Source organism: Dipodomys spectabilis, unplaced genomic scaffold, assembly GCF_019054845.1.
Source record: "Dipodomys spectabilis isolate Male_0828 unplaced genomic scaffold, ASM1905484v1 ptg000009l, whole genome shotgun sequence".
In the NCBI taxonomy this organism is placed as follows: Eukaryota; Metazoa; Chordata; class Mammalia; order Rodentia; family Heteromyidae; genus Dipodomys; species Dipodomys spectabilis.
This window is the reverse complement of record NW_024870686.1, coordinates 12,419,446-12,438,225: the sequence shown is the minus strand read 5'-3', so window position 1 is coordinate 12,438,225 and position 18,780 is coordinate 12,419,446. Positions and strand designations below refer to the sequence as shown.

At 35.5% G+C, this 18,780-nt stretch overlaps 1 protein-coding gene across 2 annotated transcripts in view; it reads left to right on the top strand.

Annotated features, from left to right (window-relative positions):
- The window catches only part of Mtmr7 (myotubularin related protein 7), a 74,826-nt gene that overhangs the window by 9,993 nt on the left and 46,053 nt on the right, over positions 1 to 18,780 (top strand). For both annotated transcript variants that reach the window (XM_042702125.1, XM_042702127.1), the window contains exons 2-3: positions 11,454 to 11,576; positions 13,146 to 13,308. In XM_042702125.1, coding sequence (XP_042558059.1) covers positions 11,454 to 11,576; positions 13,146 to 13,308 — 286 coding nt within the window. The remainder of the gene's footprint in view (positions 1 to 11,453; positions 11,577 to 13,145; positions 13,309 to 18,780) is intronic.

Below are 18,780 nucleotides of genomic sequence, written 5' to 3'. Positions count from 1 at the left end.
AGTGAAGCATACTGTGTTGGGTATGGGATCTTGGTAACCTTAGTCTATTGTAACAGGACAATAGTATACTTTTCCTTGGGGCCTCAGAAGAGACCTCACATCTTATGACTGAAAGGCATTTGCTTTGCACTCATTCCCCAGAAAGAGACTGATGGACTTGGGAGAGAGCTGTGCTGTAAGAGGAGAAAGAGAAAGTGAACAATTATGTAATCTATCCCTTAGAACTTCAGAGTCCAGGAATAAGGCATGGGAATGTACAGACAGGTTGGAACTTGGCCTTGCCCTGTACGGACAAATGTAACCCTTTGCCTTCTGGCTTGCCAGGAATTGATGGGAGGGGACATAAGACTTGCTTCTCTCTCTGCCAGGTCTATCTTTTCTCTTTGGATTAGCAGTAAGTTCCATTTGGCACAGCATGGCTTTGGAAAAATGTTTTCCTGTGGTTCTCATAGAGTTGTGCAAGTAGACAGTTTGAGTTCTTTACTAGTGCTTTTGTCAAACAATTAAAGTTTTCAAAATATTTTAGAGGAAAATCATCATCATCACAAAATAAGCTTTGAACTTTCTATATTGCTTCAACACAAGGTCTTTTTCTCCCAAGAGTACTTTTTAACTGAGTTTATTGATTTTAACCCAGCTATCTTTAATAGGTCACGCCATACACTTATTCTTTGAGCTACGTTGGGTCTAACATCTGTTCATAATTTACTTTTCCTTTTAATATCTTTCTTCCTCTTTTTCTCTTATTTGTGCTTGCTGAAAATGGTATTTTTGGTTGAGGCTATTTTAAGATGGTGTTGAAATAAATCCTAGGATTCTTCTTTTGTCCAGCAGCGCATGTTCTTTTAAACCTACACATCCAGGTCACTCTACCAAAATAAATTACATGGGCCTTGTGCAAAACTCTCTAGTGCAAAACTCTCTCTAGGGCATCTTATTTATGAGTCAGCTCTGGCATGTCTGTAGTTTTCCCTGAGCCAAAATGAGCTTCCTTCTCTTCTTTGCCTTTTCCCAAAATTCCCAGCACTCTTCATTTCTTAACCAGTTGGAGTTCTGTGTCACTATTTTAGCTTTGTTATCCTTCCGCAGAACATTTAAAATAGTTTAGCTAAATGTCAGTAAAATCTTAACCAGTATAGGCGGCTAGGACAACAGCCTGTTCATTTGTCTATCCAAAATTATCAAGATATTTTCTTTATCTTCACCTCATTGAGGAAGAAGAATTTTTATGTGTAAAGTTTTATCTTTTTCTTTCAAAATCTAATTTCTCAAAAATCTGTATTTTTTGCTGTCTTAATAACAAAAATGAATTAGAATTCATAAGTGGCTCAAAAAGACTTTTGAAATATAAGTATCCAATATTGTAATTCTAGAAAATGAGGAAAGATGGAGATTATTTACATTGGGAAGTTAGTATATTATAACTCTCTTATGTGTGTAAAGTTCCAATACTTTAATTTTATTGTCACTTTATATAGCCAGCATAATAATAGACTCAATATACTGAGTTGTCCTTTCTCTCTTGGTTTAAAAAAATATATATATCTACTGTGGGTCTTACCTAAAACCCTTTGGATTGTGGATCTTTGGAAAATTTAAACTCTCCTACTTTAGTTAACCTGTCTAAGTCTGGCTCCAGCCAGAGCGAAGTGGGTACTTGAAAAGGTAAGGTTGAAGATATGGCCAAATAGCTGTTGATAGAGGAAGAAAGAGAGTGAAGGATTAAAGCATAGATTTTGATATCACTATGTTTTTGGAGAATACTCAGGGATGTTTACCATATGATACTGATGATTGTCTTGGGTATGAAAGGAGGGACCTTCTCTGCTCGTCTGACGGGACCAGGTTGTGGAAGGCCATTGATCGGCAATAGGGAGTAGCCGTTGTGATTTTGAATAGAGAGAGACAGGATCAAGATGTGTCACAGGATACTATGAGTAATAATTTGGGGAACAGAGTATGTGCTAGACTTAGCATGTCCTAAGCATGTGCTAGTCCTTGGTTGCTCATCTTCTATTCTTCCTTATTCCATCTGAAGAGGTTTGCTCAGTCTATATTTTTGGGATATTGTTATATACTGCCAGTCTGTCTACCCAAATCACATCATTATATAATCACACAGAGTAGTTTCAGGATTAGTGTGTGACCCTGTAAAATGCATGATACTTTGCTTGGGCTGATGTTTTAACTCTTGGTCACAGATGAGGTAAGTGATAACTAGTGGTTGCCAGGGCCATTCAGACCAGAGAGAGAAGGCCCAGTAGATAGGATGTGGACAGAAGGTGGAGGATGAGGAGGTGGGTATTCAGAGCTCTTGACTAGTCTGAACCAGTCCTACCACTATCCTTGATAGATATATGAGCAATAAATTCCTTTTGGCTTAAACCATATGAGATTGAAATTTCTGTTTATTTTTCCTAGCTGGGTCTTAAGAGAGATGGAGTCTACTAATCTGTGAGTATGATTACTAGTTAGGATTTTTTGATAAATAGTCCAAGTCCCTGGCACAGAGTTATGCACTTAACAAATTAACACGACTAATTAATAAGCTAATTAAATTGGAAGGACTTACACTGATGAATATCAACTGTCTAATTTTTATAAGAATTTTTTCCACAAGTTGTTTTGTGTTATAGGTGATTCCATTAACCATGTTTTTGAAATAAATTCATTTTATAACAGGATTTATTTTTTAAAGAGTTAATTATTCTTAGTATCTTGAAAATAATGGCTCTTTTCATACATCTTTAGTATCCTGCTAACATAGTTTTCTATGTTATACTGAAAGTCTTTGTGGATCGCATGAAGGACAGAATCCCTGTTTCTTTTGGATGTATGTCATGTATTTTCTTGGACTGTGTTCTGTGATTTTTATCCTTCCCTTTAGTTCCTCTCAGATCAATGGTCCTGGGAATAAAATGGTCCTGGGAAATGACTTTTATTGGTTTTACAATTTTAAACAGATTAAACCAGCCTTTTGGGTAAATGATGGATTTTCCTGATTTATCCATCAAGAGTCTGGATTAGAAAACTCCAGGAGCCTCAGGGCTATCCATCTTTATTTGTTTAAGCAACTTTATGTAAGAAGGGATAAAATGTGCTTCCTTTTAAAATTGGAAACATTAAAAACTTTTTTTCTGTAATAATATGAGATTTTAGCAGTTTTGAATGGTCTAGAGAGTTTGTTTTTGCTCTAGTTTTTCATATTGCATATCAAATTACTTTTCCAACTACAATTGAATAGTCCATCTTCCTGGCAAACTCCGTAGTTGCTATTACTTTAACATGGAGTTGAAATCACAAACATAAAGTAAGTAACAGATATAAGAAATTGAATCATAGCAAAATATATTGCAACTATGTATGAAAGTGATATAAGAAATCTCAGTATTTCAGTGGCAGTAAACTCAGTGAAAGCTGTTGACCAATAGGTAGATGAAGAGATGGGGATAGAAAAAGCAATAGACTTATTTAGATTAAAATATAATATATACGTATTTGAAATGGCACAATGAAACCCCTTGATACAATTAATGCACACTAAAAGAAAATGGCAGGAAAGTAAAATACTCTGTTGGGGCACAGTTGCCAGCTGGAGCAGGGAGAGATCACAGAAAGGATGAGTGAGGATGTAGAAGTACTTTGTTTGCATATATGAAAATAGAACAATGAAACTTGCTGAAAACATTTTTAAGTGGGGAAGAGAGAGAAGGAGAGTGATATAGGGGTGACTTTGGGTATGCAAATGTCATCAATGAAAGCCCCCCTGTACAAAACTAATGCATGCCAATAAAAAATTTAAACAAGGTAAAACTCTGAATTTACTTAGTAATAGTTACTAGTTACGAACTAATGATATGTGCACTTGTCTCTCTCACACATAGGCTGTTCCTCAAGAGGGATATTTATTGTTCTGGAGATTTAGCCATCTTAGTGACTGTTACAGATGGAAAGTGTTACTAATGGACCATTGTTTATAGACAGTGACATAATTTTGGAATTTCTGATTAGGTCACTTGTATAATTAATGTAAGACTAGTTAGAAGATTCCTGGAAGGGTGCCCTATAGAGGTCTTCACACTTTGTAATTGAAACTATATAGCTGATCATGAAACCACCAGGTTTACTCCTTCAGGCAAGACAAATGTGAGAGGTGTGTGCATGTGTGTGAGTGTGCTGTGTGTGTGTATGTGTGTGTGTGTGAAGTGGCCAGCCAAGCTGCCTAACACAAAATGAGTAAAAAAACTTTTTAGCATTCTCTAGAACTTTATTTTTCTTGTTAAGGGATAGATTTTATCAATAAAATATTACACATCTTTTAATACTAGCATTCTCTAGAACTTTTTACTTTGTCAACATTTACTTGCAAATGTGAATGCACATAATTGAAATTGAAGGGAAAACGGAGGATAAAATTTTGAGCCATGATACTTTTTCTTAATTTACATTACCAGGCCTGTAATGAAGAGGGAAAGAATGGAAGAAGTCTAGGAACAGGAACACTGCTGACTTGTAGTTGGGCTCAGTCACTTGCTAGCTATGAGGCCTAGCAATTGATTTGCTATTCATGGGCTTCTCTTTATCATCCATGAAGTGGGGTCACCCTGTCTGTCTCTGAACTGAGTGGAAGTAGCATATGGACAACACCTGGTACAGGGTAATATAAACAGCATTTGTTCACTAGACAGTAAAGTATTCCTGTGTTGTTACTCGCCCTCCTCTGGCCCTTTTTGCTGCAGGGTGAAGTTAAATGGAATCCACCATAGTTCTGTTGCTGCCTGTCACATCAGCTTTTCTGTAAGGAATTTACCCTAGATTGCTCTAATTTGGTACAAACAGTCAGCAGAGGGGAGTAGGCTCTGCTTGGAGCTGAAGTAGTAGCCATAGTGCTAATTACTATGTAAAAGAGTTAAAACTGAAGTACTGATTTGTATTATAAGCTATAGCATTAACGCACTTTTTCTGTGTTTTATACTTTCACATTGTATGGCTCAGCTGATACTAAATACAAACTCTGCCTATACTTTTAGGCCCTCATTTCTGTAATGATTTCAACACTGGCTTATGTTGCAGTTGTCCTTGTCACTCATGTGCCTTCTGGCCAATGGGCATTGGATGAATAGACCCTACCAAGCTAGACTGGTTGGTGGACCATGCAGCCTGAATAATAGCATTAAAAGTTACACAAAACAATAAGAAAAAGTAGGTGGATACATGGCTAAATAGATATGTAAAAATTTTTGTTATCAGAAATCAAGTTGGCATTCTGATATACATATATATTTTCAGAAAGGTTTTAGGAAATATTTTCTCTTAAAAATTTTATGGCATAAGATTGAATATGGTACAAAAAGGACATTGAGTCTGATGTCATTTCTTTTAAGGAAGTCAAGCAGAAGGCTATAAGTCATGTCATTAATTCAAATGTACAACCAAATGATACATAATTATGGGATGGAAAGATAGCTCAATAAATCTTACAAATGCTATAGGATACCTAAGAAGCGAAAAGCAAAAGAAGACCAAGAAGGGGGAGCAGAGATGCTGAAAAGGGTTGCGTCCCAGTAGCTTCTCTGCCAGGTTGGTGGGTTAGTATACTTGGGCTTGGGGTATTTATTATTCTTTTTTGGTCTAGAACTTCAGATATCAATGTAGCCTCTAAAACAAACTCATTTTGTTATTGAGGATGGGGTTTCCTTTCTTTAGTAAATCTCAAGAGTTCTGTTGGCTAATCATATTTCTAAAGATTTCTGGAGCTTTTCATAATGAATTGCTATTGTATATATTATCACACTTGTTGTTATTGTGTCTCTCTAGGTAATCTCAAAGTACCATGGAATTAGCTACAGTCTGCTAATGTGGAGGAAAACATTAGCCCCTTTAGAGGGTCTAGGTGCCTTTTACAAATCAAAATTCAGAGACTCAAATGCCTATGTATGCCTAATGGTTAAGTTTCAAGACTAGAACTAGAACCAGAATCTAGGCCTTTTTACTTACAAATACTTTTCTTTTCATGTTAGCAGAGTCAGAAAATGTCATGATACTGAATTTAGCATGACAAACTATTTATCTAGCTGCTTTTCTTAGATTAGAACATAAACTTGTCTTAGGTTTTGGCTGCTGCAGACATTTGGATTTGTCCCTGTCCAACAATCGCTGAATCTCTTCCCCAAAATGATTGGAAGTAACCTTTAGCCTAATTTATATGGCACCAGAGAGACTTGGTCTTTGGCCCACGAACAGCTTGTGGCCAGTGTCATTGGTTTCTCTTCTTTTTTCAATAAATGGTAAATCCACCCTGCTCTGAATACTTCTCAGATGATTCTAGAACCCTAAATGTTCATCAGTTTGTTATTTGACCTGCAGAGTAGAAAGCAAAGGCTTATGTTCTATTGAGATTGAAATTAGAAGGTGGCTTGATGAGAATAGCTTAAGAGAGGCTCCTGTCTCTCAGTTATTTAAAAAGTCCTTTTGACTCGTAGGCAGCCAAGGAAGGATGAAGAAGGGCTGTGTTCTGCAGCCAGGGTGTCCTATTTCAAAACCTGGCAGTGCTGTGATGGAGACCTATGTTTTGTCTGAAGCTTTTCAGCCATGGCCTAGAAAACTGTTGAAACCCTTTCCTCCTTCAATGTAAGCCCAGTGGAGGAGGGAAGAGATGTTAAACCGGGGCAGTCTTTCCATTGAAACTGTAAGGTTCTTGAGGGTACAATGACTCTTAATCTATTCATTCTTTTGTTTTCTTCTGAGAACCTAACACTGTGCTATACACAGACAGCTTGTTGAATAGAATGAGATATTTAGTGTTCTCTCTTTTATTAGTGTTGAGAATCCTGAAAGTCTGCTTGTACCAACATTTGGACTCCTGTATCCTATTCTCAAGCGTCTATCCTTGAGTTTATCTCAATAATAATATCTTGAGAGCGGCTTGTCAATACAGTTTTATCATATAATTTTGCCTTAAAGATTCTATACCCAGAATTTGAATTTCATGAATAAAATTTCCAAAGTAATAGGTTAACTTACTGTAAACATACTAAACTTCAATAGCAATACTATGACCTCAAAAGTATTCACTAGTACCTATAGCCATGATGAGCAAGGAGATTGGGTTTTGGAGGGGGAATACCTAGTTGGGACTGACAAAACCTGAGGTCATTTTGATCAAGTCTCTAAAGAAAACTTTGATTATGTAAGAACCCATGAGTTTATTGTGGTAATGTACTGACTCAGATATGCAAAGTGATAACACAATACATGGCATAAGTGTTAAACATATACCTTAAAAATATTGGTTATTCTTTTTACTCTTGGTTGTTATTTTGGTCATTTTTTTCTAAAGCAAGTGACAGCGGGGGGGGGGGGGGGGGATGGGGGGAGGGTCTGGCCTGTGATATGTTGGTGCTCCCATTGTCTTCTCTTCAAAAGTTCAAAGCTCTCCAGAGAATATCTGCCAACTCCATGGGGATTTTCATAGTTACCTCTGGTATAATCTGCTGAGTTTTGCATAGGGAGCATAAACAAATCCTTGTCAAATCACCCAAATCTCCTTTCTAATCGTTTAGAGCATATTCCTCAAGCATCCTTCTTACCGGAGTTTTTTCTCACAATATTTATCACTAAATGTAGATTTCCTTTCCTTAAATTGCTTCTTTCTATGAAAGCTTTTGATCCTCTGGTTGCTTCTGAAATTTTTTTTTTTTTACCATGTTTCGGTAAAATGAGTGGTCAAGCTCTCAAGCTTTTGCCAAGTTACAGCCTCCATTCTGCTTAGACTGGAATCTTTCCTTTCTCAGTGCCTGCCTACGGCTGTTGTGTTACAGCTTCTGATCTCTGTTTGGAGGCTCACTGGCTAAGTCACTAGTAGAGTCTTTATGTGACTTGCTACAGTAGGCAATTTGCAGTTCTCTTCGCCCTCTGTCTGGTGACAGTATTTGACATAAATATCTCCTCTGTCTTAAAAGAGTTACTCTGCTTTTTCACTGCAGACTAAATCTCTGGTCATAATATCTGGCCATTCCTGAGATTGTTTTTCAAATTCTTCCTCTTCCTGAGATCTGTGAACATTAGTTCTTCATACTTTTCTTCCCTACTCTCCAGGGTCTTCCTAGGTTGTCTTTTCTTTTTTCATGCCAAAGACTACACTTCACTCTACAAATGTAAGAAATCACTGGTGTCAGAGGCACCAGGATTTTTATATCCCACAAAGGAAGAACGGCTCTAATTAAATGACACGAGGATATGTAATCATAGTAATTATGATGGATAGAATTTATTTTCAGAGCTGTCATTCTCAGAACTCTCAGGATATGAAAAATGTACAACCAAGAATTCAGAATGGGGTGCATAGAATAAATGTCATTTCCACTGCATGAACTCATGTAGTACCTTCAGTAATGTATGTAGATGAATTGTAAGAACTTTGCTCCAAGAAATGAATAGTTTCCTGAATCTTATCTCTGCAAGTGTGATAGAGGCTTTATTGCGGTGTAGCTTTTTATATGAATTAGCATCAAGTTAGCTGAACAATGAAGCATAGTTTGTTGCGCCAGCAGGTCATCAGTATGGTATTAGAAGCCTGAGATTTATTTCATTTTAGGTAATCTGGCTATCTTAGTATAGAAAACTGGTATTTTCAGGCAATTCCAAGAAGATTGCAATTGAGGAAAGACTGAAGGTTTCCCGAATGCATAGAGTTCACTGTTATATTTCAGATACTAGTTCACTCTCTGAAGTACTACCCATCCAATTTGTGCTAAAGACCTGCATCTTTTAAAAACAAAAACAAGGGCTGGGAATGTGGCTCAGTGGTAGAGTGCTTGCCTTGCAAGCCGGAGGCCCTGGGTTCGATTCCTCAGCACCACATAAGCAAAAAGAAAAAAGCTGGAAGTGGCACTGTGGCTTGAGTGGTAGAGTGCTAGCCTTGAGCTGAAGAGCCGAGGGACAGCGCCCAGGCCCAGAGTTCAAGCCCCACGACCGGACCCAAAAACAAAAACAAAAACAAAAACAAAATCCTCAAACTTCCACTTTATCATTCCAGTTAACTTCTTTCATTTTCACTCTGTTTTTGGCACTATTTGCTTTTGGGGATGCATATTTTTCCAAAATTAAGGGTAAATAGCACAAAGATTTAAACAAAAACGCACTTGAAACTACTGAAGGGTTCTTTGCATCTATTGAGCTGCAGAGAGTATACATACAGGAATTAATTTTTTTGAAATTTTATTTATTTATACATATGTATATGTACATAAAACATGTTTGGTCAAAACCATGTGTGATAAATCTGGGAATTAGTCAACATTACAGTTTATACCATCAAATGGCCCCTGAATATTTCTGAGATGACAAAATTTAAATTTTTGTATTTCTTTTTGTTGTTGCACATCACTGGGAAATCACAGAGTGTTTCCCTCATGTTCTTTCCTCACTCTTCCAAACTTCAAAATTGCTTTTGACAGCTCTGGGACCTGTAAGAACTATTGCCATATTTTGAAATTTAATTTTCCTACACTATCATCCAAAGTTAACAAAAGGACATGGAAAAATCCTATTAAATATTCCATTCTGCCAACATTTATGTACCTTATTCTATTCCCCTAGGGTTTTCTAAAAATAATTTAAGTGGTATACTTAAATTACCCTCTTTCACTTTTGTAGGGAAAATAATCTGTTCTCAACCTTTCATCTCAGAAAACATTATTTATGATCAATATTATCTATGGTCAGTATACTATTCAATAAAGTTTTGTTCCCCTAGGAGCAGAAAAGTTATTTGTACTCCATTATTATATATTGTTATCTGGTATAGTACCCCTGGATTTGTGCTTTGCTTAGACATATTTTAGCATGCAAATTACATTTTTTCCCCTCAAATGAATGGTTTACAATGACATTTGCTTTAATTTTCCCCTTCTACTACTCTTATAATATCCGTCTTATAGATAGTTCAAAATAGAATTTTTAGTAACAAAATTTTAAATAAAATGATGTGGGAATTGAAAAGTACACTCCTTAAAAATTCTTGGCTCAAAGAAGTAAAAGCTGGAATTAGAGGCTTTTTAGAAAGTAGGAAAAATAGGAATACCAATACCACAAACAAAATTTGTAGATTGTAGCCAAAAATTTACTTAGAGGAAAATGACTCAACTTAATAAACTGTATTATTAACCAAAAATAATGAAAATTAATGTGCTATTAAATCTTAGAGTTTAGGGGGAAAAACACAAACCACATGATATACTCAAGGAAAGCAAGTTATGATATCATGCAAAGGTAGATATTAAAATATTAAGAAAGAAATATAGAATTGATAAATTCAGAACTTTTTATTCTGAAGAAAAACCTTTACCTATATAGTCACAAAATGTTTAAAAACATAATTCACAATATTAGGAATGAGAGGAGAGAAAATGAGTTCTAGCCATCATGATTATTTTGACAAATCCTGCAAAGGGTTGAAAAGAGTATAAGAATTTGAAAACCTGCAAAAAGAAGATAGTTTATAAGGAAAGTAGGTTTTAACTGAATTGATAAATCTATAACTGCATAAGAAATAAAAATCATTATTAAAAAATTCATAGCTATAATTAATTCAGTGGATAGAATTAGCTCTGTTTTATTATAGAAGTCACTGTGTTCAGCTCTACACATGATCTACAGAGATTGTGCTATTCCCATTGCATTTTTTGTTGGTATGATCTCAGTGTGCCTATTCATAAAACAGATAAATGCATGATCAAAGGTGTTTCTAGATAGCTCTTTCAACAGCCTGGGTTTTAGTTCAGTGAGAATTCCATTCACTACAAAAATTTTATTATATAAATGAACGTAAAGATCTCAGAGTAGTAGGGTTATTTGAATATGTTTGTCTTCTGATATTTTTTCCTCCCATATGAACATTTATTTCATACTATATTGCTTAATATTCACATTTTAGTATTTAGCCCATATTATATTTATTTCAAATAATACTTTATACAAAATTAGACAACCACAAAAGGTTTAGAAACATAGAAAATATTGTTTCCTTTTTTAGGATATATTTTAGGATATATAGTCATTGGGTAAACTCAGAATTTTAATTTACTATTTGCTTTAAGTTGGAAATTGTATATAATTGCAATGAAATAAAAAAAAACCACTTGACCCCTTAAAACTCAAAGAAATACATAATATCTATTAAAAATCTGTGGTCCATTTAAAATCATGTTTTAGTAACTGGTGAATTTTTATTTTTTGATATAAATAATGTTCTTTTTTTTTTTTTTGCAGTGCTGGGGTTTAGCCTTGTGCTTGTTAGGCAGGTACACTACCATTTGAACCATACCAACAGCCCTATTTTGGTGTTTATTTGAGTAGTTCTCAAATTATATTTTACACTAGGCATGAAATACTATTTTATGACTAACTCTCTTGCTTTCCTAAAACTTTTTCCATCAATCTGATTTTTCTAGGTTGAAAATGTACGCTTGGTAGATCGAGTATCTTCTAAAAAGGCAACACTGGGTACTTTGTATTTGACAGCCACCCATGTTATATTCGTGGAAAATGCACCTGACACAAGAAAAGAAACATGGGTATGCTTTCCTTATTTTTGGCTTTACATGTTTCCCATTATTGAGTAGTTTGACCCTCTTAATTTTTCCATTTCTACTCAGAAATGAGGTGACTGAACTGTTGGTGTTCTAGTGTTCAGGGGATGGTTTCTGGAATGTGCTTTGCCTTTTTCTAAGAATATACTGAGTCATAAATACTTTATTTGTTCATTCTGAACACTAATTATTTGGATATCATCAAAGATAGACATAGCCTGAAGATTCAAGTCATAGCTATCAAGAAGACATTAAATAACATAAGTGTATGGGAGAAGGCATTTCCATAGTAATTGATTTGCTATATGGTATTTACCCTATCCTATAATTTAGCCATTCGGTCATTTTCCTATGTGTCTCTAGTTTTCTAGGAATTTTAAAAGAAAAGAAATATAGAGAGCAATCAGGTGTTTCTGCTCCTTAATGAAACCATTAAGCATTTCCTACTTTCTACAGCATGAAATTATGACCAGATCTAAAAACTTTAACTGTAGCTTTTCTCCTTCCTATATGAATTGTGTTACATGTTAGAGGTTGGCAAGCACTATTGTGGAAATGAACTTAATGCAATGCTGCCATTGAGGACCAGCCATAAATCTCTCTGAAACACCAGAGATGGACTTCATTATGGTTTGTTTTCAAATATCTTCCTTATGGAGTAGAATGATGATCATCTGATCTTGGCAGCTAAGCAGGGTTGGGTCTGGTTATTACATGGATAGAAGAATATTATGGTAGATATTGAGTGTTGTAGGTGGGAGTGAGAAGGAAGAGAATGGAGTATTGCTGATCAAAAACACTTCAGATAGACAGGAGGAATAGGGCTTGATATATTTGGCATAGCAGTGCATTATAGTCAATACTAATATATTTCAAAATAACCATGAAAGTAAATTATGGATGTTTCACTATGAAAAGTGATAAACAAGATGATGGATCTATTACCTTGATTTAAATGTTCCGTATTTTATATATATATATCTCAAAGCATCATGTTGTACCCTGTAAGTATATATAATTATAATTTGTCAGTTGAATATTGTATTAATAAAAAAACTAAGAAAATAATTCTTTTTCGGGCTGCCTGGTCACCACCAGCTTAGAAAACAAGTATCTCAAGTTGCTGTTGACTTTCAGCATTCCATGTGGAATTAAGGAGCAAGGTGGTACCTCCCCACGGAGCCATCTCCAGCTTTTCTTGATTGCAAAAGTTTATTTTACTAACTTCCCATGACCTTATTTAAATTTAGCTAATACATGCATTTGGCATTTGACCACTAAAATAGTCCCTTACTTGAAGTTGTTCAAATTTACATGCTGAATGATTTGCATCAGAATAATTATTCTGGATGTCAGAAAGCTAGGTATCGAAAACTAATTATAGATTTAGACAACTGATTCTTACTTGGAACTTCTCAGTTTTTGTTACTTGAGTTCAGTGGTTGAGCTAGTAAAAAATTGGGGAATCTTACCTGTTTGTGTGACTCAAACCCCGTTAGTTCTTGTTATGTGTTATTCATGCTTGGTGATCCAAATTAAACTTTTGGTTCTAAGATTCTTCATAGTCAGATTTCCACCATTGAGAAGCAAGCAACAACTGCTACCGGCTGTCCTCTGCTTATTCGCTGTAAGAACTTTCAGATCATACAACTCGTCATACCACAGGAAAGAGATTGCCATGATGTGTACATCTCTTTGATCCGCCTTGCACGGCCAGGTAGGCAATAGAACTCACATTAATCATGGACCACTCCCTGAAAGTTGCAAATTGTATTCAAGAGTTTGTGCAGTGCTTAGGAATGACAGTGTTTTGGGGATGCTATGTCATCTCATCCTCAAATCAGGCTAAGTTTGAATGATCACGCAATATATACTTCCTTATTTTGGGAGTCCGTCCTCCCTGAGTTACTTACCATCTGGGGCTGTTTTATTAGTCTTAGTATTCATATATCCTTGGTAGAGGTCTAATATGTTTCCCTCTGAAGTGAAATCATAAAATTATGCCCTGTGGATCCTCTGATAATTGAGCTACCTTCAAAGACACCTAAGGCAGAACTAACTGTTCGGTGTGGAGTACCTTGTTTTCTAACATTTCTAGTGTATTCTTGACCCTTTAAAGGTTTAGTCTTCATTAATTTTTGATAGTTATATGTGTTTTCCAACAAGGGTGCAACTAACTAGACTTTTGTCAGCACCAGTGACAATTTAAAGTATGTATATGTTAATTCTCTTAAACATGGCCTTCTTACAGGTAATTAGAAGAAAGCTTGGATTTGAAAAAAATTAGCTCTCTTACTTACTGCCTTATTCTAGCCCTCATGTGAGGGTCTTCAGAGAGATATACACTTCTACGTTTTCTGTCTCTGTGTGACTTATGGAAGATGTGGTATTCTTTTGCTTAAAAGAAATACACTTCTAAGTTTGTTTTTATTTTTGTGTGTGTGTGGGGGTGTTGCACAGAAGTCATCAACAAGGGAAATAAGATGTGTATTTATAATGACTCTGTCATATCTGTTTTGATTCAGGACTGGGAGTTTATTTGTGAACTTTTCACAACGTTTCATTGGACTTGAGTTCCTTGTGATATGTCCTAATCATTTGGAGGTAGCTAAGAGTCAAAATGAGTCTATGGAAATGACCTCTGGGTGCCATAGATTCTGATCATTTTGACTTTACCGTGTTCCTTTTTAAAGGCAGTTAGTTGAGACTGTTTTTTCCTCCTCTCTTAAGTGTGTTGAAAAGAACTGCAAAGTAAGCCAGTAAAGCAGTTGAACTTTTTGAAGGGTGTACTATAATTGGAACAGAGTTCTGGGAAGATGTACATTAGGTTGCATGCAGCAGAGAATGAGAGGACAGTTGTATGCCAGCAATTTCTGTGTCACTGATTAATGGATGTGCTGGTAATAAATGTGCTCTGACTGGATTAATGGGATTTAGGAATAGCCCCAAGAACTGGGAAAGGGCTGAGCAGCTGGGAGAACAGATCACAGGGGTGATTGAGGCCCAGAGGCAGCAAGTGCTAGGGCTCTCATGTGAGGATCTGAAACCACTATGTTTTTCTAATTTTAAAAATGTATGGTTTTTCTTAAAAGGTAATGTTTTAGGAGTTAGGTAGATGTAGCCAGAGACCTTGTCTTTTCTTTTGGCAAAAGGAAACCGTAATAGTTGACTCAGAACCATCATCTGAGAGGATTAAAAAGAATAGCTAGCATTTTGACATACTGGCCTTATAAATGCCAGTTTATGTAATCCATTACTTAATGTGGGAAGATGAAATGGAAGCCAAGCAGGCCCAAGTTTAACGTTAAGGACAATGATAAAGTTGGGACAGGTAACAAGCAAGGCTCTGAGTCTAGGCTCTGGGTGGGGAAAGATAGAGGCTGTGAGCTATGAAGGTAGTTTTCAGTTGGGTGAAGGAGGTGGTTCTTGAAAACTGTCTGTGGATAGTTTGCAGAACATGCCTTCCTCCTCTAGACTGGTGTGTGTGTGTGTGTGTATGTGTGTGTGTGTGTGTGTGTGTGTGTGTGTAGGTTTTCTGGGATAGAGTAAATAAAATACATAAAAACTTGGAGATATTTTTATTGGTTTGCCATTTGTATGAATGAATAAAGATGATAAGCATTTGGTCATGGACTACAAAAGATCCCAGTACAAAGTAATGTGACCAAATTCAGCATCTTCTTTAATTCTCAATAAAGAAATAACGTGTTAAAACACAGTTTGCCTAAATGAGAAAGTAAGTTAACCCAATAGATAAATGTACTTTAATAAGTATATAAATTTTTCTGATTAAAAGACCCGTATCTCTGAGAGAGCTTCTACTTTTCCCATGGCCTCTCTGTACTCCTCCCTCTAATTTGCCTCCTGCTGTTTATTTTGGTATCAGCTAGATTTGTGGGCTCTTCAACATCTAAATAATTTCTTTGTTTATTTTATTTTCCCATTTTTGCTAAATTACAGTTTTTTTTTAAGTTCCTCTCAGTTCCCATTTTTCTGTAACTTTTTAAATTTACAGTAGTGGGCCTTGGTTTTTGTTAAAGCATATATTATACTACCAAGGTGCCTGTTTCTTCTTATTTTTTAAAATCTCACAATGAGGTAGTCTCATTTGCTTTATCTTTGACGTTTTGTTCTAAGTCATCGATTTTTAGCAGTTTTTACAGTGGTAGTAATTCCTCTTTTATTGAAGATAGTTAATTGAGTCTAATGATCCTTTTCCCAAGGCGTTAACTTCAATAGTCCTAATATTTAATCCAAACTTTGTTTAAAATAATAAAGGTGAGACACCATAATTAGGAGATGTGATAGATACAAATTCCAATACTAGCTGAGTTATCTCCCCACCCTTTCTAAATGGCCTTTCATCTACATTCATTTTTAAGTTGCCTGAACTCAACAGAACAGAAAATTGGCTTTCAGTCATTACTGCACATTTTTTTGTTTTTCTGTTGGTGGTTGGTAATTTGCCTTCTTCTCACCCATACTTCACATTCTGCTGATGCTAATTCATGTTTGTTTTTCTTTCAATTTTATACCATTTTTGATTTTAAAATCAAATACCTGGGAAACAAGATAGGTTATTTTCCTTCCTTCCTTAAAGTTTTGTTTTACCCACATTTCTCTTTCCTTTGGCAGGAGAAGGAAAGGAACAAAAATTGGGTACTGATACAGGTCCATTTCAGGCTTGATGGTTCCAAATTGAGTGTTTATATTTGATCATTTTCTCTGGGAAGCAGCAAGTAAGATTATTTGAGAGTGATGGTGTTGGTGAGAACTACAGAGATTGAATTGCATTATGGTGATGCACATACTTCCTTAAATTAAGGAGACAGCCATGAATAGTGTTCTAAAAACATGAATTTCTATGTGTATCAAAGCATGCATTTCTATGTTGTACTTGAACCCATGCTTTTGACTGAGCTATGGATTAGGCTTGTTTGAAAATAATTTTGTATTTTCAATTTCATATGTATCATGAATTAGTATATCATGAGGTATTTTCCCCTATGACCCAGCAATCCCACTTCTGGGCATTTACCCAAATGATCACAAACAAGGCCATACTAAAACTACCAGCACAACTATGTTTTTTGCAGCACTATTCACCATAGCTAAGATATGGAACCATTCGATGCCCCTCAGTAGATGAGTGGATCAAGAAAATGTGGTATATATATCTATATATCTATATCTAGATACACAGATATCTAGATATAGATATATAGTGGAATTCTATGCGTCCATCAACAACACCGAACAACAACAAGAACAACATCAACAACAAGTACAACACCGTCCTATTTGTTAGGAAATGGAAAGACTTGGAAAAAATTATATTAAGTGATATAACCCAGTCCCAAAGAAATTTAGGTCCCATGGTTTCCCTTATTTGCAATAATTAGTATACATACAGGATAATCTTATCAGATGAGCTCAAAAGCTCAAAAGCCATGTACAGATGACCATGTAAGATGATTCTAAGTGAATTGAACCCCAAGATATGGATACAAGAGGTCTGTCTTTGTTGTTATTCTTTTAAATGTACCATGTGATTTTATTTTATTTTTGTTGTTGTTTCCTTTGTATGTTCTTTCCCCTATGACATATCCCCTGTTGTCACTGTACTTGATTTTGGTATCCTGAATCAAGGACACAGGATGACCCATTGCAACAAGGATACCCACAGGACAGTATATTGGAAACAAACTTTATAACTTTGGGTGGTGGGTGGGTGAGGAATGGGGTAGGATAGGGAGGAGTGGGGGGGGGAGGGAAGGGATAGTGGGGCAACAACAAGGAAGGGAGGGGGTAACAATGATCGACAAATAATATACCCATTTCCTTACTCATGTAACCATAACTCCTCTGTATAGCATCTTTACAGTAAGAAAGTTGTCATTTTGTTAATTGATAGAAAAACAGTCAAGTAGGCCTTTGTTAAGCTAATTATATAACTTAAATAGGATACATATGATGAAGTAAATACTAAGATGATTTCCATGTAACTTTTTCTGAAATGGTTTTGACTTTTAGAAAATTATCGATACATTTTCTGTTTACTCCCAGAATTCACAGGCATGTTGGATATTTGCTTTATATAGGAAGCGGTCCCATGCCCTCTTTTGTAAGAGCCCGACAGTGTATGTCCTATTAAACCTGATGATCATCAGCACAAAAAAATGTTTTATTGGATGTGACAGCTCAGACTCTATGATGTGAGAAGCCAGTGGAGTATTTAGCATGTCTGTCTGCTGAAGGATATGACCTTTCTAAAGCAGACATATTTTTTTTTCTAAACTCAGATTCTGTAAAGATGAAAGATTTCTCTAAAATGAAACGCTTCTCCACAGCAAAAGAAAAAGTTAACAGACTGAAAGACAACATATGTATTGGGAGAAAACATTTGGAAGACATATATTATATGAGGGATTAACTATGAGACATGCATAATAAAGAATGCAATTCTATAAGGAGAAAACATGTGGTCCAGTTAAGAACTGAGCAAAGGTCCTAGCTAGATCTTTCTCAAAAAGAGACATATGAATGGCTAACAGAGACATGAAAAATGCTTCATATCACTATTCATTAGGGAGTTGCATAGAGCACATTAAGATATCTCCTCATACATGCTAGATTGGCTGATAATGGAAAATGAATTATTTTTCACTCTAGAAGTAAGTTGAGAAAAGAGAACCTTGTATATTGTAGGTAGGAGTATAAATTAATATAGGCATTATGGAAACAGTAGTTCCTCAAAAAATAAAAATGGAACTATTGTTTTAAAATAATTACCACAAGATTTGAAATCAGTATGTTGAATCCTATTTTATAGGAATTAGGAGTGAGATTGTACTGTTCACTATAGTCCAGTTATCAACCTGTGTGTCCATCAGCTGATGAATGGAGAAATAAAATGTGCTATGTGTATGTATATATATATATATATACATACACATATATGTATATATACATACGTACAATTATGTATATATATACCACATAATGGAATATTACTCCACCTTTCAAAAGGCATAAGTTCTTTATTTGTAACAATATGTATAGAATCGAGACTATTATGCTAAGTAAAATAAACCAGACAGAGAAAGACGAATACTACATGTTCCCATTCATATTTGGCATACAAACCAATTGAATTCATAGAACTAGAGGAAAGTATGGTATTATCAGA